The sequence below is a fragment of the Poeciliopsis prolifica genome, unplaced genomic scaffold (genome assembly GCF_027474105.1).
Source record: "Poeciliopsis prolifica strain line A6 unplaced genomic scaffold, Auburn_PproV2 SCAFFOLD008, whole genome shotgun sequence".
Taxonomy (NCBI): domain Eukaryota; kingdom Metazoa; phylum Chordata; class Actinopteri; order Cyprinodontiformes; family Poeciliidae; genus Poeciliopsis; species Poeciliopsis prolifica.
This window is the reverse complement of record NW_026562383.1, coordinates 390,171-415,303: the sequence shown is the minus strand read 5'-3', so window position 1 is coordinate 415,303 and position 25,133 is coordinate 390,171. Positions and strand designations below refer to the sequence as shown.

Sequence of the window (25,133 nt, the reverse complement as noted above, 5' to 3'; positions counted from 1 at the left end):
GTGAAAAGCATAAAAAACTGATCAGTCCAAATTACTAGGAATGATCAACATCAGTGTAAATATCAATCAACACCTTCAGACTAAAATGAAATCTGAAGTAGATAATTGTATAAAATTCCACAATTATCTGCATAACAGGGAAATAGTTTTTCCATCTGTTAGTCGTGGCTTTAGGCTGTCTGAATCTCTTTCCAGGTGGCAGAAGTTTAAATTCCCCATAAAGTTGACAATAAAAGGAGTAGAGATGTCTTCTGCCTTTTCTATGTTTTTCTTTTACAATATTTGTTACACAGTATCAGGTAATTTGGTACCAATCATTTTTAAGCCACTTTTATTATTTGTTTGTTACTATTGTTTGTCCTTCAGATGGGTTGCCAAACTGAGTGACTGAATTGAGTGAAAAGACAGATTGTATCATGTAATTGTTGAAATAAATTTTTTACACACTCCAAAATGGATTTATGAAATGGAAAACAGTGACCAAGTTATTGGTGGTCTGGTGTTTTGGGGAGTCTGTGCAATGTGGGTAAGCCTGTTAAAAGGATTTATTAAATAAGGACAGCCCAGTTTAGTAATCAGCATTTATTGGTTTTTAAAAGGAAGCATGGGATGAGTTTGATAATAAAACAAAACACAAAGAGGAACAGGAGAAGCTGACAAGGCTGAATCAATCAATTACACCGGATTTAGAAAAATAGTTTTCTTTGTGCTGCTGTGATTCAATGTGGTGGTGTCAGGCCATCTGGCTTTATTTGAGCAGCTTTGCGGTTGCCATGGAGGTCATAGAGGTCATGGTTGTAGCAATGGTGGGCACAGTAATGTCTTTGAATATGGGCTGAGAGGTACCAGAGTAGGACACTTTGTTCTCACTGAGGGTCCCAATGATCATTTGCCTCATTTCTCTGCTGGCGTCCCCGCGCACAGCCAGCAGTGCCTGGATGTGATCCTCCCTGCAGACACAAAATGGTTCCATTCAGAAGGTTCTCACCTGGACCGGTCTAGAGCTGGTCACTAACAGATGGAGACCGAAATGATTCCACAAAGAAATGAAGGACTGGTTCCATTTTATTCCACTCAACTGAAGCAGCTCTTCTTAATCTAGAATAATATTTTGATGCAGCCTGGCACAGGTAAAAGTTCTACTGCTCATGTTGGACCTGATGGCAGCTTTTGACATAGTTGACTGCTTTATAATGGTAGTCCTGTTACTTGTCTATTGGATCAACCTTCTCATATAGACTCCATTTCTGTGCTGTTCAGTTTGGTATTCCACAGGCATTTGTTTTGGAGCCATTGTTATTTCTGCTCTATCTGCTCCCTTTTGGTCTAACACCTCAATCATGTTTTGATTCCCTCAGTAGGTGTATGGTTCAATAAATGGAATCACTGTAAACCAAGGTTTGAAGCCATCACTGCTTCCCAGCTGCTGAACTGATTAGTTCCATACTTGCTAAAAATCATTTTTTACATGTTTTTGTGGCACCACGTCCCTTTATTTACAGTGTTTCAGACAGAAAAATTCAAAGATTAATAAACTGAACCTTGGATTGATGTGTGGTTGACCTATGACGTCTGTAATGGTGCTAAAATCTATCAACACAGCTAGATGCCACAGAGATTATTTTACCTGTAGTAGACAGGGAATCACTTACTTTGCTGGCAGCAGTGGCAATTGTAGTTTTCTGTTTCAAACAGCAGTAACTGTACACTATATGTATAGTGCAGCTCAAAACATTGGGATGAATGTGCATGTGCTGTGCCCACCTTATATCAGGGTATTTGGAGACCAGAGTGGTGACTTCTAGGAAGAGCAGAGTGGGGTCAGTCAGCTTGAAGACTTCAGCGATGGCAGTAATGGAGCCACAGAGCCGATCTGTGTCCTCACCCTGGAGATAGAGAGCCTGTTTAATGTTTCCTGCAGAGAACCCTCCTCAGCCACATTTAGTATGTGAACAGCCTGGTAATCTGCTTAATTGAAAAAGTGTTTCTGGACACACACTCACCCAATCAATAATCAAAGGTAATCTTAAAATTGCATCAAGCTTTACAAAAGCCAAAGGCTCACTCACTGCACGTGAAACAGTAATGGGAGAAAGGAGGGTCATTTTTGCATCAGGACATGAAAATGGAAAACCATCGTGAAATCCAAGGGGAAACGTCGCAAACTTAACAAGTCATCTCGTTGGAGGCAATATGGAGGATTGGAGGTCATCTATTTTAGACTGGTCCTTCAATAATAATTCTTATGGAAAAGAGGTGTCCAATGTTTAAGGAGCATTTTTTCAATCCGACATTCTGCTCTTCTGGGACAAAGTAACGAAAGAGGAACAAAACTCATTTCAGATGCTTCCATCCTTAGAGCAGCTGTCAGGAAAGCCATTACCTATTCTGGTAATACATATGCAGTACTCTATCATTATTCAGTATGTTTTTTTATATTTATTTTTATTTCTCACTGTTGTCATTTTTTTTTTTTAATTTTGCTTCATTGTACTTTACATTTCAAATGCTGTGACCTTTCTCAGAGAAGGAACATTTTTAATGGTTATTTCAGTTATGCATACTACCACTTTGTTTCTGGACAGGTCACCATTCCGTCACAGGGCAACACAGAGACAGACAGGACAAATATTTGTCCACACACAAACTCACACAAAAAGGACAATTTAGAAAGACCAATCAAAATGACAGTCAAGTATTTTGGACCGGGATCTTTCTGCTGCAAGACAACGGTGCACATTAGGTTTAATGTGTCAAAGGAAATACAAAATAGATAAACAGAGATGTAAACTAATTCGGCTTGTGGTTCAACAGAACATGAGTTTTATAAGATGTTAAGTGCATTCTTAAACGAAAACATCAGAGGGAAACAAACATATGCAAAAATAAGAATATTGCTTCCTGTTTCTATTGCTTCTACGCTTCTGCACATTCATACCATATCAAAGAAGGATAAGAGATTCAGTTCAGACTATAAACCAGTCCTTTTCTTTGTTTTTACAGCAGTTGGTGGACAACTATAGGAAGCATCATCACATGTTTTCAGCCATGTTTGCCTTCAACTTTACAACTGAAGTATCGCTGCACCATGATGATATTTATGCCATAAAATTAGCATATCACTATAAAGTTTATCTTCCTGGGCAAGTTTGTTGTACCAGTATTATTGTGAATGATATGATATGGCCCAGCCTTATTTGTAAATTTCCTTGAGAATCAAATTAAACTGCAAAAAGTCATTATGAGAAAATGGCTTGACCAAAAAACAACCACAATAAAGATTGAAATAGTCCATGATATTTTTAAAAGAGTGAGGATCACTTTTTACATCAGGATGCAAAAGTATGTATGTGTGGAAAGATAGAAAGGGAGGACAGAAAACATGAGAACAGATTGAGTCTAGAAGAGTTGCATTTTAATTCAAAGTGCTCTTACTGGAGGCACACTCCCGTGTTCATTTGTCTTTTTTTTTCATTTTTGGCCACCCCTTGTTTTTCTCAGTTTTGCATATGTACATAAAAATATTTTTAAAGTAAAGAATTAAAACAAATCCTGAAGCAGTGAACTCACCGCTGCCAGTTTCTTGAAGAGGAACTTAAACTGCTCAGCTTCTTTGATCATCCTCTCTGCTCCCTCTTTCCTTTCATCAGCATTTTTAAAGGTGATTCGTTTCTGCATCACTGCTTTCAGGTACTCCACCACCACCCTGCACAGGGCCTTGTTGGTCATGTCCTAAATACAGCACATCCAGCAAGTCAGAGGTCAAAGTACTCACAGAGTTTCTTAACAGGGACCTGACCTGGTTGGGTTTTACTGACTCATCCAATGCAAACATTTCATTTAGCATACCACTATGCTAAATGAAGACTTTCCGTGTGCAGCCTTGCCATACCTGATTGAAAGGTTTCTTGACCTTGTTGAAGTCATTGAAGTAGTCCTCCACCGTCACACAGATGGTATCCACAGCATGAGAACCTGCCAGCCATTTCCGGGTCAACAGCTCATTTAGGTGACTCTGGTCAATGCAAAACCATAGTCAAAGAAGTCACATAAACTGGAAGCATTGGGATGGGAGCAGAATAAAGAAGTCAGAGGGTGTGTCTCAGCAGCAGTTGTGTGAGGGAAAGGGATAGTTGGGTCAGGTGACAAAGAAACGGAGTTGCTTCTCTGTATGAATCATTATGTCCCCCCACCCCTTAATGAATAGCTTAGTTGTACAGTCAGACTGGTTCAGTTTGATGCCAGTAAATCTTACTTCAAGGTCTAAGAAGACTTCATCCAGCAGAAACTGACAGCCTTCCTTCACAACCTCACCGAGGGTCCTCTCAATTGCAGCATCACTATCAAAGGAATCCAAAGACTGAGAGTACTTCCTCTTCAGACTGTTGATGGACTCCCTGAGGAACCCAAATGAAAACAATCACTGACCCCGAAAAGCCACAAGTATTCATAACCATTAAGAGTGGAGTGGGATCATAAGCTAGATCATCTCTAAACTGTGCCAATGCAGCTAATGAAGATAGTATTCATATTCACTGAATACTATCCAGGGAAGTTGTAGCGAATGTGCTCAACATTGGAAATGCAAGACTTATTAGAAATTTCGTTGAATCCTGTTCAATGACAATAAATGCTATTCTTCTTATTTTTAAGTCTTGTAAAATCAAGACCTCTTGATGTGTGGTCTTACTATGTGCACAATTATGTTCTTGTATAAACAAAAAACTGTGAAAAGACATCTATAGCAATGTTTCTTTGACTTCCACTTCAAGATGGAAACTGTGACTATTAAACTGTACATGTGATCTTACTGGTGGAGTTTGTTATCAAGGATATACAGTGTGGTGAAATTCTTGACCGGCTGGTAAAACATGTTCTCCACTGGTGGAGAAAAAAATATTTATTTCCACCTCTGATTGTGAAAAAAAAAAAAAACACATTTACATTTGACCGCGTCTGGATTTGCCTGTGCTTGGAATCAATCATGTTAATCTACAATAAGACTCAAAATACAGGACTGCCAAACAATGAGAGGCCTGAACTGCCGGACTAACTTTACATAATGTCAGAGTAACTAATAGTTACGTTTTGATGTTTAAACTGAAGTCTTACTTGAATGTCTGACAGTTGTTGACAATGGCGATCATATACTGTATGTAACATTGAGGCAGCTGTCTGTCCCGCAGGTGTTCCTCTTTGTAGGCTACCACCTCCTCCCGATACCTGCATGGAACGCATAATAACTCAATATAAATACTGCAGAAATATTTTCATATGAGGTTCAATTACAGTGTTTGAAGGGAATACCTCATAAGGAAAGAATTCATCTGTTTCAGACAGAGTTTCAGAACCTGCTCCTTGAAGTCTCCATCTATCTGGGCAGCAACTTGCAGATTCTGCTCAAACATCTGGTGAAGATTTAAAGAAAGACATAAAGCCACCAAAAATGTGACTACTTTGCTTTCTCTAAATGTCCCTGGGGTGTGTGTGTGTGTGTGTATGCATGGTCGCTTGGCCTGTGTTTAATTCTATGTTGCCCTGTAGTGGACTGGCGACTAGTCCAGGTGTACCCTGCCCAATGACTACTGGAGACTGAAACCTCTGAACTGTCGCTGATCTAACCCTTATCATGCAGGAGTACCATGCTAGAAGGCTGGGCCTTCTAGCATGGCCCAGCCATGTTATTGTGAATTAAGATAACTGGCGTTATCTTAATTCACAATAACACCTTAATTCACAATAACACCAGTAAAGAAATGGATAAAAACTTGTCTGGGAAAATAAACTTTATAGTGATATCTCAATTTTATGATGGAACGATGCCACCCCATCATCCATGCAGAAAAATTCAAGTTATAAAGGTGAAGGCAGACATGGCTGAACTGCCATAAGAACAAGTGAAAAGGTGGTCAACTGGTTAACAGTCTGGAGTGGACTGAATTTCTCTGAATTATATCTGCGATAAGGTAAGACTATGAACCCCTTGCACTGTGACGTCACCCGCAAATTTTTAGGCAACATAAAATTGATAGTTGAGCAGTTTTAAAAGTTGATGCATTAAAAGCATACTGTAATATTTAGTATTTATATACAAACACTTTTTTAAGTAGTGACTCTAAAAAGGAAAGCAGAAAATGTTGAAAATCATCTGCAATATTTTTTTTCCATTAAGACACCTCTACCATGACAGACATAGGAAGTGAGGTAAGCGAGTACTCAACAGAGTGACTACGATTGCATCCAGAGTATTTTTTTTGCCAGTACTTGGCTTCTACTTGTTCAAGTCAAGCTAGTTTGTCTGTGCAAGTACCACATCTGGTCACAGTTCATAGACAGTTGTGTTTACAAATCTCGGAAGTAGCTGGCTCAGAAGCAGACCGTCTGTTATCCCTTCTGAAGTTTTTGTTCATTTGATCACATTACCGAATTTGCTTGAATTCATATCGGAAAAATTATACTACTATATCATTAAGTGTTTTCTGTTGCACAGGAGAGGGCTTGAAAGAGTCCAAAAGTAACAGGTTATTTAGTTTACGGTAGGCTACATGATGCAATATTTGATTATATCTTAATAATGTTACTTACTTATGACCGTTAATCTTCTCATCTTGTAAAAAGTGTTTGTTGCAAACACAGAGTCCTTCGATTTATGATAAAATTATATTTGGTTTACATCCATGTCTGTTTGGGCAGACATAGGACCTATGAACATTTTTGCAGAGAATTCAACAAAAAGCTTCCAACTGTCTGTCTTTTGACCAGGTTTACAGGAGACAACGCGTGTATACATTGTTGTTGTTGTGACATTGTGGGAGAGTGGGTCATGTTTTGAAGAACATGAGGTCACGTGGAAAGAGTCAATACAATAGACTTTTTGAAATAGGTCATAAAAATATTGACCTTTTTCAATAATTTTTCTTAAATGTACTTCATACAATCTCATCCAATAACATAAGCAACAGGGCAGTCAGTCGAAGAGCAACTCCTTAGAACTGTGTTCTCTAGATGTTTTCCCAAGTTGGATCTACATTTAGAATCTATATAGAAAAAAATCATTCGTTATGGACAACAAAATAAATCCACTGTAAATTAAAACAAGAACAGTATCAAAAGTTCTCCGATGCCATGACAAACTGTGTTACCTGAAAGACGATGGCAGGCAGTGTGGTCTGGTAGTATCCATCTTGGTCTGCCTCAGGCTCAGTTTCTTTCAACCAGTCTTTCTTATCCGTTTCCAGGGCCTTCCGCAGCCAACCTGTTATATTAGACTGGAGAGACACACAAACAAAGAAATTTGGACACACTTCATAAAATGTTGTTACACTACAACTAGTGTAACAATCACTGCTTATTGTAGAGATGTGGGATATAAAGGAAGTAGTAGTTAAAATCAGTCTTAAAAGCTCACTTAACCGATGTCTTTTTTTGTTGTGTTATGACAACAATCTTTGAGTTTGAGCTCTGTTCACAAATACATCTTAGTAAACTACAATGATCACAAATTGCATTTTAGGTTGGCCAATTAAACTAGGCCCCTCTCTCAGATTTCATTAAATCCAAGTTGAAATGCCATCATAGGTGCTGATGTTCTTGGCAGCAAGAGAGACCCCTAAAATCAAATGCTGCTCACGGTCTGTACAACCTTTGAATATATGTGGCTGTTTAACCTTCCAGCAGGGAAGGTGTATTAAGATTATTTTTAATAATCTCTAGTCTGGACATATAAACCCAAAATTAAGTTGTCTTTAATTTGAGAAGTTTGTTTTTCTTTTCTATTTGAAAAGCTCAGTTTTTTTGGCTCCAATTGATCAGTTTGTCTGAGAACCGGAATTGCGAACCCAGCAGAATCTCTGTTAGTGTGACAGGTGTATGTGTGTGTGTGATAGGTGTGTGTTTGTGTGTGTGTGATGCTTACAGTGAACGTCTTCACATATTTGCTAAGCAGGTCATCCACAACTTCCTGTGGCAGCAGTGCTTCAAGCTGATTGATGTCAAATTCTGAACACAGATCTGGATGTCCCATCATTTCTACACTGTATAGCAAGAACATGTCCATAGTGTAAAATGTTATATACACATAAATAAACATAAAATAATTCATGTGCATGTCTGATTGTAAATTATAAGTTAGTACAACAAAACAGGGACTAGAAATGATAAGCAGTATATGGATTTGTGTTGCAAGTTTAAATGGGTTTGATTTTTTTTCTATATTTTTTTATTAGGAGCAAGTATTACAATCTCTTCTGTGTACAATTCAACTTCCATAAATTGTATTCCCACCTCTCTCTCTTTTTTTTTTTTTTTACAAGAAACAAACAAATATAACACACGAGTGGGGTCGTGATCCCATTCTTCTTATGTTTGGAGGAAACGCAATCAAGTGTGAAAGTTTGCCAGAATTAAAACAGGGATACATTATATAACATGACAGTAATTTCATGTGACAAGACATTTAATCCACGGGGATTACTGGTTTTACATAGTGAAATGATCATTTCCATAATGATAATTTCTCTAGAATGCAAATGTCCAGTACAATTTTGAACCAGTCAACTGTAGGTGCTTTAGGTTTTAACATTTTTCTTGTGATTGTCTTTTTGCTTGCTGCCAGTATTAACACTTTTTAATCTTTCAGAGAGCATCTATCAAATGGAATGGCTCTTAAATACAGGGCTTCACATTGACAGGGGATTCTCTCAAAGATGTTGTACAAGTGATCTCATAACTACTTCCACTATAGTTTCATCACTGGACAACCCCAGAAAATATGACAATGAGTTGCCCTCATGGTTCCACAGTCTCCAACAATTGTCTCCACTGCCCTCATGTTTTTTTCTGAGCTGGGGTTACAAAATATTGAACAGTGTTTTTCCAACAGAATTCTCTCCATGTATTGGCCATACAGTGTAATTTGTGAACCTTTCCCAGCCTTCCTGAAGAGATGATTACATTTTATTCTTTCACCCACCTGTTGATGTGGTCTTTATCACCTTGTTTAGATGCCAGAATATAGCATAGAAATAAGTTTCATGCATGAACCTGATTTCAGCAAAGACAGAAAAACATTAAAAATAAAAATTTTGGTATGGCTGTTTCCTAAACAGGAACATCTGAGTATTGATAATTCTCAACTTGTAACCTGATAGTGAACCATATTCTTCAAACATCTCTAGAAGTGTTAGAGTTTGAGCTGGGTTTATTATAGTCAACAGAAAATTGTCTGTAAAGAATTACATCTTTTGTCCCCATAGTCCATCTGAACTCCTGTAATGTCTGGTCTCTGCCTTATCCACAAACTTAACGGCTCTATGAGCAAAGAGGAGCAAAGAGGAGCAGCGAAACACAGCATCCCAACCCTGAACCTTTTTCCAAAGTAAAGGGATTAGATAGATCTGCTATTTTTTCTCCTAGCAGATTATTTATTGTACAATGCTGCAACTACATCAATTACAGTCAGGCAGAACCCAAATTTGGACATCACTTTATAAAGAAAGGGCCATTTGACAAAGTCAAAATCCTTCTCCACATCGAAACTCAGTACAAAGATCTATTTTTTTTGTTCTAACTAAATATGGAACGTTTTTTCGATGTCCTGTGTGGTCCTTTCGGATTATCACTGACAAGATATTGTCCTGTCTGTTTGAAATTATAGCAATAAATAATTTCTCATCAATATTTACCACTCTTACTGTAGTTTCCATAATTCAACTCATCTTTTCCCTCTTTGGCTCTCTGGGTCTACCAGCTTATCCTCCACCTTCTTGTGTAATTTTAGGAGCTCTGCCATCACTTCCTCCATGTTTTGGGTTCACTCTTACATCTTCTCCAACCGCCACTCTACTTCATTAATTCTTGTGTTCACTTTTCTTATTTCCTCTTTGATAGTTGAAAGTTGATCTTTGTTTTCCTGGCAGAATCCTATCAGCTAACATTTTGAGACTAACTTTTCTGTCCTTAGTTTCTACTAGCTGAATGCTACTAAGAGTTAGTAGCATTTTCTGTCTATATCTTTTTGTCCTCTTTTCTCCTTTGTTTTAATGTTGTTTGGGCTTCATTACAGCCTTTAACCACTTAACTGCTTTTTGTAATGCAATATTACTAAGCTGAATAGGAATACTTTTGTAATAATTTCTCTAGTTCTCAAAAGCCTTTCTACTAACCTGCCATCTTTACAGAGTACGACCAGAACCTCAACAGGGTTTGATTTTTTTTAAACATGTATCGTGAGTGTTTTTAACCAAACGTGTTGAGTAACAAACTAACCTCTTATAAGTGTTGAGAACCCAAGTCAGCAGTGACACAATTTCATTAGCTTCCAGATCCTCCAAGGCCAGCTCTTTCACACGAGTGGACACAGCGTTGTGATAGAGGCTGAAAAATCTAGACCATAAAAACATCCAGAAATTGAACAATATATTACCATTCAGGGTTATTTCATAAGTTGTTTTAGTTTCTTTTTGATTTTTTGACTTGGAGCATTGACACATTTATTTTCTTCTAAATGAAAAGACTGTATTGTGCAGAGTGTTACAAACAAGTGAGAATTCCAAATGCATCACCTATTGAAAGTGTTGTAGTGTGGGGGAAAGCACTGCACCATGAGATTTTTAACAACAATAAGGTCGTCCAGAACATATTTCCTGGTTATTTCCAGCAGACGAACGAGCCACATTTTATCAGCCTCTCTGGTCACTGCCTGGGTCCCCTCGATGCGTGTGCTCACCGTACCCTCCAACACCTGATGAGGAGGAGCAGGTCAGATTGAGCAAGAAAGGATGGTGTATGCAAGGAAGAAGAAAAAGGTGGACAGCAAGACCAAGACTCATTTTGATTTCCACCATTCAAAGTTTCACAAACTCATTCACATTTTGACTTTGTATCTGAGGTAAAGTGTAGAAGTTTAGATTCTACACCAAAACTACACCAGGTTTCTTGCATGCTCTGGTTCTCAACCCCATCGAGACTGTGCGAACTGATATTTTTGACTCTCAGTTCAGGACTCGGGTCGTACATTGACAAAACTGTGTCATCGGTTTACACATGTTAAGAGATCTCAACAACGGAAATAAAGGAGATGTTAAAATGGATCTCCACAGTTGAGATTTATAATTACGGAATGTCCAAAAGTAATCCATGTCTGCAAAGCACTACATTCCAGTGAGGGACTTGGAAGTATTTGGACCTAGAAGTAGTTCTCTGAGCCTACCGTTTCAGTAATACTCTTAACTTGAAGGCTTTGAGAAGTGTTCATGAGTAAATCCATTTAAGTTCCTCCGACCTGAAACATCTTGTCCTTCCAGTGTTTGGGTCGCCCAGGTGGAATGAAGCCAGTCTGTTTCTTCCGGTCAACCATCCGCCGGTCAAGCTTCTCCTCTCGCTCAATGATACGGACCACAGACACCAACATGGTAGGGTCACGACGAACAGTTACCATGGACCTCTGCAGTACCATCCACAACTGCTTGGCAAGCTCATCTGATAGTCTTTGTACCTTGGAGAAAAATTGGAAAACATTTATAGAGTTAACACTTTTGTTTTTATATCTGGAAATGTCAGAACCATCAGAACACCCAAACTAGTTTAATCAACAATGATGCAACAATAAACATTTCTTCTTCACATAGAGACAACAACGAAACCATTTGAACTGCTTGAGGGTTTTACCTAATAAAAACTCTAAATATTTCCATGGAAATTACCACAATAAGAATTGACCACACTTATACTGCCTCCAAAAGAACAAAAACAACCTATCCACAGAGTTTGATTTGTATATTTGATTGATGAGCAGAGATATAAACAAGATAAATGACAACTGAAAAAGCTAAAATTGTTATCCTGCCTGCAATTTAATGGTAATGTGGTCTCTCTGACACAGCTGACAACAGCCTCTCTCTGTAGTAGTTCTTCACTAGGTTGGCACATGTCTCTTGCGGTGTATGAGCCAAATCTAAATCAATCCATTTCATGAAGATTGCATGGTTTTTAAGCATTGTTGGGTCTGCAGTAATGATGGATAGAACAACAAGAAATCTTGATAGTGGTTTTAAAACAAAATACACTGCATTAACCTACTGAGTTTTAGGAGGAAGAGATGTTTTACTGTATGAATGTGTGACATGTTAACTAAAACCATCTGCTGAAGGTCAGCTTCTTTTCTCAGTGGCTGTTGTGTTAACACCTGCTTTTTGGACCCATCAAGCAGAATGAACAAATGCATTCTGTTCTTATTGCAGAAATGTATTGCATACCTGCCTCAAAATGCTCTATCTGCATCCATTTGAGTTCAGTTCAGATAGACAATGGAGGATCATTCAGGAACTCTCCCTGTACCCACAGACTGTACAGCTGCTGTTTTAGGTTTCAAGTGTAACTATCAGTTATACATATTTTCACATATTTTACAGAGTCTCGAATCCCTTCTTCATCTTTATTTTAACATCTAAAATATTTACATCATCGAATATGAACTGCATAAACTCTTTAGTGAGTGTAACACTGTTAAGATCTCAGCTCTGTTTCTTGATACCAAAGTTGTGAATCATTTCATGTGCATCCTTGATTTCATGACATCTCACAGAGTGTATTGATCCCTCCTTACTATTAAGATTTGTGGAGGTTTGTATTGCTTTTGAGAGTGAAGCAGGATGCCTACTGTAGCTGGGAACATCTTATAATTGCACTTAGCTACACTTACATCTTCAAAGTAGTTAGAGATGAGGTTCATGTCACTGGTGTTCTTGCTGTCCATACGATACTGCTCATACATAAGGTCATCACGAGAGCACTCCAGCTCCATCAGCTTCCTGTGAGCCTGCAGCAGCTCCCCCTGCTCAGTCAGCTGCTGGGTCTCCATTACTATCTCTGGAACTGAACCCAGAACAATAGAACAGCACACAGAACATTAACCAGATCCAAAACACTCATATTTTAGATTTAATATGACAAAACCTACCAGAGAAAATGTTTTTCAGGTTTTCCACGGCAGCAGCTAGCTGACTGTGCTGAACAACAGCATCCTTCACATCTTTTAGGTTCTCAATAGTGTTGATGCTCTGCCTCCAGTCTTTGCTCACGTTAGCCAGAGAGCTCTGGATATCTTTGACATCCAGCAGGGCGGTATGCAGCTGGGTCAATCCCGTGCGAACACCATCCAGCTGAGACTGGATTGCTGCCTGAACACCATCACAGAAAACAGACATAGTAATTGGAATTGTTTAAGGGTGAATCAAACCTGCCAAAACACAACAGATTAAACCAAAAATCTGATTAAACCAAACACAACAGGTTCTCCTAATTAGGGCTAATTCAGCCCTAATTCCACAGATCTTTATTTTTCCTCCATTTCAGTCAGCTGGAACTGTAGTTTTGTTACTGCTGTTTTGAAGATTTGAAATGGCATAACTGAAGCTTTGACTGAAAAAAAAAACTGACAATAAACAATGCTGACTTTTCCTTTCCACTCTTTTTTCAAAAGCATTTGTTGTTTGTCACGGCCTTTTCCATTACAAATACTCCAAGAAAAGGTTGTGGGTGGTAACAAGTGCTTTGTTCTATGACTTTTATTTTTGTGTTTTTATGTTGTAAAGCACTTTGAAATGTGCTATGAAAATAAAATTTGTTTCCTAGCATATTCCGACTTGATTCTTTGAAAACTATAAGTTGCTCATTTCTTGCAAAGACACTGACAAAATAATATCTGATAATGTCTTAAAACTTAGACTTAAGAAAAGTTAGCTTAATCAGAACCAGCAAATTAAAAAAAAAGGTTAAATATATTATTTTAAGATCTTCACATCATTACACTAGACATTTCACAAAAAACACACCGACCCTACACCAAATGAGGTTGTGTGTTCCTAATTTCTTAGTAGTAAGTTTCCAAAGTAGTAATAACACTTCAAATATAAGAATTAACTACAGATTTAATTTCCAAACTAGCACAGGTATATTTTAGCTACTTAAAGAAAAAACTAAATTGATAGAACTTATTATTTACAAGAATTTAACATAAATTTACACCTAATGTTATTCAAATGTCTGTCAGCTGTTGGTTTTTCTCAACAAGCAGTTGAGTCGTTCTTAATTAGGGTGTTTTAAAAAAAATACTTTTTATTGGTTCTAGTTTTTATTCATTTTTTTCTTTTTATTTATTTAATATTGAAGTAGGAAACGCATAATGTGGTGCATTACATTAAAGAAAGGAAAAAGAGAAATAAAAAAGAAAATCACAGAACAAAGAAAAAGAAAAGTTTTGTGTTTTAAAGAATGAGTATTATTAACCGTATATGGTTCTAATTTTAAATGTCATGTTTTTCTGACCTGTAAGCACAGAAGAATTTTAAAGAACAGAAATAAAGGCTTTTAAACATCTATGCGTGTGTAATAATAAAGATTTCTCAAACATGCAAGCCAGAATCAAAGCAACATATTTTTGATAAGGGAATATCAAAAAGACTATTTTACAAATTACCATTATTACTTTAAGGTAGCTTTCAATAGCTTGTTTAGGTTTGGCTTTCCCCTTTATGTCATCCCTAATATTTTTTTTTTTATCTGGCTGAGATCAGAATTGTAAGTCAGAATTTTTTTTTTATTTTGTAACAAGAGGCTCTGAAAAACAAACAAACAAACAAAAAAACCATATGCTTGTAGTTTCAGCTTTATGTCCCTCAGCATCCACTGATGATGTTAGAAAGTACTGGATTGGCTGCTTGACTCAATGAACATTAGACTGGACTGTTCACACATTTCTAATTCAGTTACAGTGCTGCTGGTTTGATGTGGTGAAGTACCTTAAGTCTGGCCTCCACCGAAGCCTTCTTCCGGGCTTCTCTTCTCCGGTACTGCTCCACTTTATCCAGCTGGTCGGACCTCTGCAGCATGCCGGCCACACGCTGCACTGCAGTCGCTACAGCCTCCCTGCTGGTCTCCTCCATGACGAATAGCTGGACCTACGGAGGAGGGCTTGAAATCCTAATTTGGGGATTTTGTCTCTTCCACAGGGATCGTTAACAGTTTAATCTGCTGATAGAAAAGTTTCTTAATCATTGCAGCTATTCCACAGTGAACACTCAGAAGACTCGGTCTGTCTGGGGACTCTGGATCTGATCAGCTGATCACAGCTTTAATGGCGTCAGCAGCTCATCGCTACCAACAGCAGAACATTATACTGACATTAAGAGAAGGTGACGTAGATTCCCATAGAAAAATAAACATCAGCCCAATTTTACTTTGTCAGAAAAACGTAACAACTCAACTGATACATCAAGAAAGAGCATCTGAAGATCCCATAGCATCGCTAAGCTAATTGGAGACAAGACGTTCTTGGTGTTTCTATGCGCTTTTCCGCAGGACAAGGAAACGGCCTTACCTCAGCAAGTTACAGAAGAAAATTGGTCTTTGTCTCTACAAACCAAACAATGTTTTACATGTAGACTGTCTTTGTTGTATTGTTGCCTCCTCTTCCTCCTGTCAGCTTATAAAGAGCTTCTTCTTGTATTCATTGGTGGTTGGCAAATTACTTTAAAGGTGCATTACCGCCACCTATTGGACTGGAGCGTATATAACTGAAGATCAAGCAAGCAAGAAAAATGATTTCCTTTTGATCAATCTGGTTTGTCTTGAAAATGTAAAGACAGATAGTTAGACACTGGCAATATTTGCTTATCCTGCAAAGGTGACTGACAAATATAATCTCTTTCATCATTGTACTTTGGAAAAAAATAGTAAAACCTGTCCCAATGGTTGATTATCAAACAATCTGTAATTTGTGTAATTTGTGTCTAGTTCTTAATAGAGCATTTTTCTTTACTTACCTCGTTATTCTGACTTATATTTAAATGTGAAGATAACTTCCAGTAGCCTACTGACATTCAAGATCTGATTTCTTGGATATTGAGGTGCTGAATGTGCATGTTTTAGTGAATGAAACATTGTTACAACATAAATCAACCAATCACACCACAGCAACTAATGCATTTTGACATTTAGTGTAGAAGTATTTTTGGTGCAAAAATATTTGTGCTGTGTAAAGCTGAAGAGAAAAATCTTATAGGAGTTTGTAATTGTATTTTTTTCAAGACGCGTAGATACTAGTTGCAGCTCTTCAAACTGTGTTCAGCAGCATTCCCTGTTGTACAGTGATGGAGAAAGTGCTCAAGCACTGCATACAAGAAAAAATACAAATAAGACAAAAATGTACTCTAGTAAAAATAAATGTGCCACTCAAGATTTTTACTTTAGTAAAAGTAAGTACTTGCTTCTAAAAATGCTGCAGGATGTAACTTTTGTAAAATTTGTTCTGGCCCAAAGATCCTCTTTTCATGTCTCCTCGACCCTTTCCTCTGCTATTATTGACGCGTTCCTGGCTGGGATCCAAAGACTTGTAGCCTACCTAAAAACAAACTGATTAGAAGCTTATGTCCTTACATCTTTCAATAAAATCCAGGTATAAGGATGAAAATAAATCTTGGTACTAAGAAATAAATTATGTATGTAGGATAATCAACATTGAGTACATTAAAATGCAATAATGACAATATATACCTCAACTAATTGAAATGATTTGATATATGGCAAACTCCAGATATGATCAGGATGCAGTTAATATGCGTCGCAAGATAAACCAAAATATGGACTTCATGCTGAAATGTCAGAAGTACAGCAGAGATGTCCAAGGCAATTTACAGCCCCCTAGACTGTTTTTGTGCAGATCCGAAAGGCATTCTGAATGGTAGAAATATAATTCATCAGCACAGACAGTTGATGCAGGTGGAAACATGTTAAAATCCCTTTACTATTTGGTTAAAAAAAAAAAAAAAGTATTTGCCTTTTAATAACCGCACCTTGGTTTTATTTTTAATTAGATCAAAACTAGGACTTTATTTGAAACCAAAAATTGTACTCAGTGTTCATCTAGACAACAGACTGGAGTGAAAATGCAACAAAGCCATCTTTAATAAGAGCAGCCTATACTTGTTGGGGAAGCCAAGATCGTTCAGTGTTTGCAGCAAGATGCTGCAGATCTTCTAAACCTAAAAAAGCTCAACCTGATAAAAGTTCTGGTGACAACTGTGAAACCTCTGGAGACAATGATGCAAAGGATTATTCATTTCAACTTTATTTACTTAATATATAGAAAAACACACTCATTAGAAAGGTACAAAAACATGTTACATTTCAAGTCTGAACAAGCCATTTTAAAAATCATTATCTTGAGGCTGGCCAGTTAATATCGTGAGTTTCTTCCACCTGCAAAAGCAAAACATTAAAGTTCTCGCTGTCAAGTACAGATGTCTAGAAACATTTCCATGTCAAACAATCCAGAGAAAAGCAAACAAAATCCTCACCTTTTGTTTTCCCTCCTCTACAGTATCCACTGTGAGCTTCCTGGTGTCGCTCTGTGGGATATAGAATGGTTCAAAAGAATATCAGGGAGCAAAACCTGTCAGTTTAAAGGAACATAATCCACTTAAAAAAAATGTAATGTTGAACAAGTTGATAAAGAAAGCTGGCTGTGCTCTGGCTTTCCTGGAGATTAATCTTCATAAAATGAAGATGAACCCTGAACATCCTCTTAATGAGAGTGAACTAAGAGTGCAGTCCTGCTGTACAAACATAGCTCTTCAAAGAGTCATCTACAATACAAATATTTTTGATTGATACAGGCCATGACTGATATTTGTAGGATTATGAGGAACATACTACACCTGATGGAACCAAAAGAGGATGCATTACCTTGACCTGTGCCCCTCCATTGTCCATTCTTTTTTTTCTGCATATGTCCAGTTCTGCCATCAATTGCCTTTTTCATTTCTACAAGATAGCACTCAGGTTTCAGTAATCGGTATATAATGGATAAGTCAAAGTAAACTTTCATTACTAAATAAAAAAAAAAAAAAAAAACACTACCTGAAGATTTAAAATTATGTATTCTGTTTGATTCGGTATTCTTCAGCTCCCCACATACACAAAGTTGCTCATGGAATTCATTACATTGGACACCACAGTCCACCAAAGTTCCCTTTGATGGAGACACTTTAGCTACGTTTTGAACTATAATTGGAACTAGATCATCTTTGACGTCCACTGCATTGTGGGAACTCAACTGGATGGCTGATGAGGAAATTTCCTCTGCTGCAGAATCAAGGGACATTTCTTCAGAGGATGAAAGGCTTTTCTGTTGCAGCTCTTTGATCGGGATGTTCTGGTTTGGGCTTTGACCAGCCTCAGGTTCAGAAGACCTATTTTCAGTCTCATCCCTTTCGGTCGGAGTAGATGCGGCTTTTCTTGGCAGAGCTGAGGAAGGAGACAAGACATTCTGTTTTGAGTGAAGCAAGTCTTGACTTTGTTCTGGTTTTGTAGATTCAGATACATCCCCTTTCATTTCTGTTCCCGTCTCTTTCACAGGACTATGCTCCTCTTCTTGGATACTGGAACAAAGACAACTTTCTGGTACTTGAACAGAGACACAGGTTGACAAGCTGCACCCTCTATTTTCTTCATTCATGAGGTTGTCATTTTGGTTGGAGAGTCCAACATTTTCAGCTTCCTTTGTCTCTTCATTAACTTTAAGTTCTATCATGCCATGTTGTAACAGCCACTCTCTAGTAGGGACATAGGCAGGCACAGACTCCACAGACCAAATGGATTCATTGGATTTTCTCTTCACCTGACAGCTACTAGCAGATATATGAGGTGCAACATCTGAGATTGTGTGTAGATATGTCCCATTGTAATTTTCTTGCACCTCAATTTTAGAGTTGTTGGAGGAGAAATTTTGTAAATGTTGCACATCATCTATGAAGGTTAATGAATGTCTTTCTGAAACGCTTTCTTCTACAGGCTCCTCGTGTGTACTTGACTCCAGGAATGCATCAATTGTAGAATAAGGGAGTCGAAGGCTTCTGAAGAGCATTTCACTAACTTTTGGACTTGCCATACCTTCATTAATACCAGTGCTAAGTTCTTTAACAGAACCAGTGTTTGTTTCAGTGGAATTGTGGGATAAAGGTTTGCTGAGCTCAACATCATGCTGAGAAGATGTCCAAATATCATTGTGGGACAACTCCACATCTGTTTTCAGCAGTGCCGTTTGTGGTGTTCCACCGGCCCAGTTCATCAAAATGTCAGGAACAGAGATGCGCCTTTCTTTAAGGACTGCTTCATCTTTCTGAGACGAGCTCGACACTGGAAGTAAGCCATCTGGAGACCTTATCCTCATATTGTAATCCCCATCTTTAGAAAGCGAGTCAGAGTTAGGCTCCTGGTCTGTATTCATTTGTGTGTCTTGCCTTGTGCTTCCAGATGATTCAACAGCAGTTGATAGAACAGATTGTCTGTGAAAGTCTGTTATGACAGTGGTACTTGTGAAGGGCTCATTCACTTGCAAGTTTTTTTCTTCTCTGCTGGGTGACTTGCAGACCACCACCTCAGTTGCGGCTTGCTTGGGGGAACTTAAGGCTGGGGAGCATGGAGAATTTGAACGACTTCCCCTCCCAGAATCTGAGCCCATGTCATACCCATGCATGCCTCTTTGTGCAGGCTCAGTTTGAACTTCAGAATTCACAGTTTCTCTTACAGGGACAAAATGATTGGGGCGAATTCTTCGCATCTGATTAGGGTTCTGATAGGATGCACCTTGAGCATGGAATTGTGGGTGGTGCAAGCGCCTGTAGTCAACTGGTTGAACATGAGGGTGAGGGAGAATATATCCTTGAGCTTCCATGTAAGGGGGATGGGGCAGTGGTGGAGGTGGTGCAATCATACCATAGCCTAGAAGATAAAAAATGTTTTTTTTTCTTCACAAAAATATTTTGCTGTAAAATAAAAGGACTAAATTAGCTTTTAAAAATGTATGTGTTATGATAATTTAAATCTGAGACTAAATCTAACTTCTAAACCACACACACTTGCTAAAACAAGAACTCATTACTCACCCATGCTTGGGAAGCCAGGAAAGGGGTTATAGGAGAAGGGTATCGGCCACTGGTATTGAAGTAAAGGGGGTGGAGATGGTGCAGGAATGTAAAAGACAGGACGGGCAAAGACGGGTTGTTGGGCATGTGGGGGAAATCCCAGATCCTGAGCAGCGCTGTGTAGACCTGGATCCTGCTGTGCAAATGATGCCACACCACTGCTGGGGTTCCTTCCATCAGGTTCACAATGAGCTGGAAATGGTCTGTTAGTCGCTGCCATATCCAGACTACAGGATTAGGAAAGTGGAGTTAGTTGTGTAACACCGTTCTAGTAAATGAAAACTAAATTCCATCGTCTAGAGCAGGGGTGCCCAAAGTGGGTCCTCAAGGTCCGGCATCCTGCATGTATCAGTTCTCTCCCTGGTGATAGTAACAACCTTTGCAGTATGTCAGGGTTCAACTTGGTCCTAAGGAGTCATCATTGGATCCAGGTGCGTTAAGCCAGGCAGAAAACTAAAACATGCAGGATGCCAGACCTTGAGGACCCACTTTGGGCACCAACAAAGTCTCAAAGCAAAGGAGAATACTCCTGGGAGAAAAAAAAAATCATTTTAAAACAACCAGGCTGTCTGTTGAGTCAGGTTTATAGCAGTCCATTTCACAAACATAAACTGACTTCATACATTAGAATTTTTAGCTTCTCAAAATATTGTATACTTTAATTTGTCAGACATTAAGTTTACCTGTTTAAAGTTAAATAATTCAACATGAAAGCCTTGAATGCTATCTTCCATACCAGTCATGGATATATGTATTTTTTGGGACATGATGTAGAGACAAATGTTCCTGCAAAGAAACATGGACTTCCTATTGTGCATGACAAAAATCCCTAATATAGTGTTTTTCTGTGAGAATGGGGTATGATTAAAAATGAGAACTTCACACTCTGAAGTAAAACCCTCCTCAGAGGTCAGACACTACTAAAAGATACAAACTTAATTAAAAAAAAATAAAAGTAGTAATGTGAACAAAAAGAAAGAATTCTGTACCTTGCTGAAAGCCGGACAAAGTAAACACTTGCAGTGCAGACAGTCAGTGAAGCATCATAGCTGACACACCTGACAATAAGTATGTAATCAGACTGCAGTCAGGATCAGCTGAAAATGTTGAAGCCAATCAGAGGGCCGTATCACAGGACTACATTCTACTATTCTAACACTAGATGGAGACTTTAGCCGCACTATAAGGCAAAAGCTTTTCTGATGAGTAGATATTTGTCAGAATTACGCGTTTTGCCCCATGGCCACAAAAAAAAAAAAAAGAAAGAAAGAAAAAAAGAAAAAGTTTATCTTTGCACCTCTAAATCTTTATAAAGAACCCTTAACAGTAAATAACTGAAGAGACTGTCTGATTCTATACACATGCTTTAAATGAATAATTTCACTATTTTCAATAAGTATGTCTGATGCCTGACGTTTAGGAGAGAAGGGTAGGACTCCGGTCCATCACAACGAGTTCAAATCTTTAAGAACAGGGATTTCTTCATTTGAATAGGAAACTTCTCATCGAAGCTGACAGAAGTCATGTGGTGTACCCCAATGTTCAATGCTAGGTCCCCTCTTATTCAATATCTATTTGTTTCCACTGGCACAAGTTTTAACAGGAAACAAGTTTAGCTACCATGAGTGTGTGGATGATACACCAGGTGACTCAGAACCCATCCAATCACTGAACAGATGTTTAGAACAGACACATGTGTGGGTATGCCAAAGCTTTCTCCAGCTGAACAGAAACAAAACCAAAGTTATTGTATTTCAACCTAAAGAGAAGCTATCTGGAGTCAATGCAACTAGTTGTAATAACTAGTTTCTAGTTATTATATCAGTGATGGACTCTGACCTGAATCTTTAGAGCCACATAAAGACAATTACAAAATGTGCTATACAAATAAAATTTGTTTTGATGTAATGACAGCTGTCAGAACAGCAATGTCACAAGTTAATCCTTGAAAATGTAGAAGTTTTGTCTCAGGTTTTAATATTATGTGATCCTGTAAATTTGACCATGAAATCATATGAAATTCAGATCTGTTTTGAAAATGTCAATGTTTTCCCTCAGTAAATATATTTCTAACATTTCTATTGAGATTAAATTTAAATAAGATGTTGGTAACAAACCTACTAACCTCTATCCATCCATCCATCCATTTTCTGAGCACCCTTCTCCCTAACGGGGTCAGGAGGTGCTGGTGCCTATCTCCAGCTGCGTTCCGGGCGAGAGGCGGGGTTCACCCTGGACAGGTCTGTCGCAACCTACTAACCTGCAGATTCAAATAAATCAAAATAAAGTAATTAATAAATGAAATTATGTGTGATGAAGTGGAACAATTCTGTTGCCATGTGATTATGATGGCAACATAATAAGAGAAAAACTTTGCCCAAAATCACCAAAGTACTAAATGCAGGAAAAATATCAGAAGTCACTGCATATACACCAACAATATTTATATTAAAAGGTGTGGCTCGATTTAGTGATGAATGCTATGAGTTCTGTCAATGTTTCAAGTTACCATAAATATAAAATAGGCGACATTTATGAATGTGTTTACAAGTCACATGTCATGTAAATGTATACATGAAGTAATGGAGCAGCTTAAGAAAAGCCAGTTATAAAATACATTAGATTAAGCTTACCGTAATCTTTGACGAAATAAAACATATGAAACAAAACGTCATTTGTTTATCTGCTGTGTCTTACTCAGCAGATAACAAGTCTGCTGAGTAAGACACACACACACCAATATTATGTTGGTGTGTGTGTGTCTACCAGTCAGAACACTGGTATCATCAGAACATGAGGTTCAGCCATCTTTTGAATTTCTTCAGAAATGCTGTAGTTTGCATTTTAATTCTGGGCATATTCTTTTGCTACCTGAAATTCCAGAATGTGTTTCAGCTCTTCTTTTAATACTATTGATTATTCACTTTGGAAGATATTCAGCACTGTTATGACCTCTCACATGGCACACCTCCCTCGTTCTTGATGAGGTTCTCCTTGATTGACTCATCTTGTGCCATTCTTCAGCATGGTTCTGGTCTTGTGCTGATGTCTCTGTCTGTGAGACGTCTCTGTGGATAATGGCAATCTTTACAAATTGAAATGTTCTTCCTCAGCACATTCTGCTGGTGACAGATGATGAGCAGCAACTGTAGGTGGGGATGGAGCATTCTGATGCATGTTTGTGCGTCGTGCTAAGTGTTTGGGCTGCTCATAGGACAGTAATATGGTAAATGGCCTGAACTTGAATAGCCCTGTATGTAGTCTGGAGGATTCTATGCTACATTCAGTCATTCACACACACATTCACACACTAATAGTGGTAAGTGACTTTGTAGTCACAGATACCTTGGGGCACACTTACTGAAGAAAGGCTATGATTCAATTGGAGCCACTGGGACCTCTGACCACCACCAGCACACAGTGACGTGTCCTGCCCAAGGACACAATAATGGGTTGTGGGTTCAAACCAGCAACCTGATCTAAAAGTAAAAATGAAAATAACTAAGATTTGAACTTAACCAAAGCAGATTTGAATATGAAGATCTAAAATCTGTAACTGAAAAGAAAATAACTGAGCTAAACTAAATTTTCCTTGAACTACAGTTTTTTATTTTTCAGATTTCGATATAAAAACTTAAATGTATAATTCCTGAATTGCAGAAAAACTACATTTTCAAAACTGTTTCGGTTACATAACATGAACCACTGACAGAATATTTTAACCTTAGTTTTTCCACAAGCAGCTGACACAAATCTAAAAAAAATATCAGTTTTGAATGGCACCCTCTAAATAGTTATTTTGCAGCTTCAAAGTTGACCTATATTAAAAATGAATTTTCCTCTCTAAAAGGAATTTCAATGGTTCTGCACAACAATCAAACAGTGTGCATTTTAAAAATGTGTAAGCAAAAGAAAGCAAGGTTTGAAATAGGCAGCAGTATGAGCTTATTAATCTTATTCAAAGATTTCCAGTTTGCATATTCTCCATTTCTGTGGCGTCATTATGACGCCTGTTTGTGACCAAGATGCTGTCCTGATGGGGTATTATTGAGTCCAGTTCATAGAATTTTGGAGCCTATTAAGAATCAGATTAATTTATGTTTTCTTAAATTATTTATGTTACAGTTTAAAGAATATGTGAATTGTAGATCTATTGTTGTTTATTTGTTTGTTTGTTTGTTTGCTTGCTTGTTTGTTTTGCTTAGCCCCTCCTCCCTGTCAGTCAGCCTCCTCCTGCTGTGATTAACAAGCAGAAGCAGCTTCTGTGGTTGATCTGACTGTTTGGTGAAGGAGTGAGGAGTGGTAAAAAAATTTTTTACCACAAATTAACATTTATGTTTACATTTTTTGCATGAAGATGTTATTTTTATGAGTAAAGAAAACACACCTTTTGAAACCAGAAAACTCTCCACGAGTGCCTTTTATTTTGAGTGAGTCAAAAACCTCCTCCTAAAAACTATTTTTTTTGGGGGGACCTTAAATGTTACAAGAGTAGCCATGATATAGAGTTATCTAAAATCATGTGAAGATGAGGCTTGGTTTGGGCTGAACACAAAAGATTCTGTGCGTGCATGTGTGTGTGTAGGTGTGCGTGCGTGTGTGTGTGTGTGATCTACAATATTATGTTCTTTTGTGTTTGCTGATAAAGAGATGTCTTATCTTTGTTTAAACTGTTAACATCTGAATCCTCTTAAAGAATTCCTAAATGTTGGTTTGTCTGTTCCAAAAATTGAAGACAGTCTCTGCTAAAGCCTTGTCACCTACATGCTTCACTCAGAACCTTTTGCTGCTGTTTGATACATAGGTCAATAAATAGAGTGGACGAGGATCATCTAACACTCTAAAAGTAAGACAGAAAAAAGTATCAGAGTTTATGATTCATGACACTGGCATGACAGATAAAACTCACCCTAAAAAAATTTATTGAAAATTGTTGTTTGTAACCATGGAAAGATAAATTGATGGGAGCTCTCTGAGAGACCACCATGTGCTGTCCCTATAAATATGCATAAATAAAATCATCTCTTTATTGAGCAGAAAGTTAAAATCTGAAAACATTGGCACCTCTTTAGGATTTGTAATGATAGGACATTATGTATATCTGCTCTTGTTTGTTCATGATCATTTTTTTCTGGCTGATTTGCAGATTTT

The 25,133-nt window shown here is 37.9% G+C and overlaps 2 protein-coding genes across 4 annotated transcripts; both read right to left on the bottom strand.

The window, feature by feature from the left end:
- Nucleotides 1-567: 567 nt before the first annotated feature.
- On the bottom strand, nt 568-15,497 carry exoc3 (exocyst complex component 3). 3 transcript variants are annotated; one of them, XM_055032496.1, is made up of 16 exons: nt 15,377-15,497; nt 14,799-15,027; nt 12,959-13,178; nt 12,701-12,873; nt 11,282-11,494; nt 10,563-10,741; nt 10,267-10,383; nt 7,916-8,033; nt 7,143-7,268; nt 5,308-5,408; nt 5,113-5,223; nt 4,256-4,397; nt 3,893-4,015; nt 3,571-3,732; nt 1,765-1,886; nt 568-950 (listed from the first exon to the last, which is right to left on the bottom strand). In XM_055032496.1, exons 2-16 carry the CDS (start codon nt 14,940-14,942, stop codon nt 749-751), a joined length of 2,253 nt encoding a protein of 750 aa, XP_054888471.1. In that variant the 5' UTR covers nt 14,943-15,027; nt 15,377-15,497; the 3' UTR covers nt 568-748. The 3 variants fall into 3 exon arrangements, with proteins under 3 accessions (XP_054888471.1, XP_054888470.1, XP_054888469.1); XM_055032495.1 differs by having other exon boundaries at nt 14,799-14,957; XM_055032494.1 differs by having other exon boundaries at nt 14,799-15,497.
- A 1,664-nt stretch (nt 15,498-17,161) lies between these two features.
- On the bottom strand, nt 17,162-21,030 carry LOC129362134 (uncharacterized). The gene is made up of 6 exons (XM_055033489.1): nt 20,972-21,030; nt 19,944-20,209; nt 17,917-19,779; nt 17,743-17,820; nt 17,355-17,405; nt 17,162-17,256 (listed from the first exon to the last, which is right to left on the bottom strand). The coding sequence occupies exons 2-6, from the start codon at nt 20,200-20,202 to the stop codon at nt 17,234-17,236; spliced, it is 2,274 nt and encodes a 757-aa protein (XP_054889464.1). The 5' UTR covers nt 20,203-20,209; nt 20,972-21,030; the 3' UTR covers nt 17,162-17,233.
- Between the last annotated feature and the right edge of the window lie 4,103 nt (nt 21,031-25,133).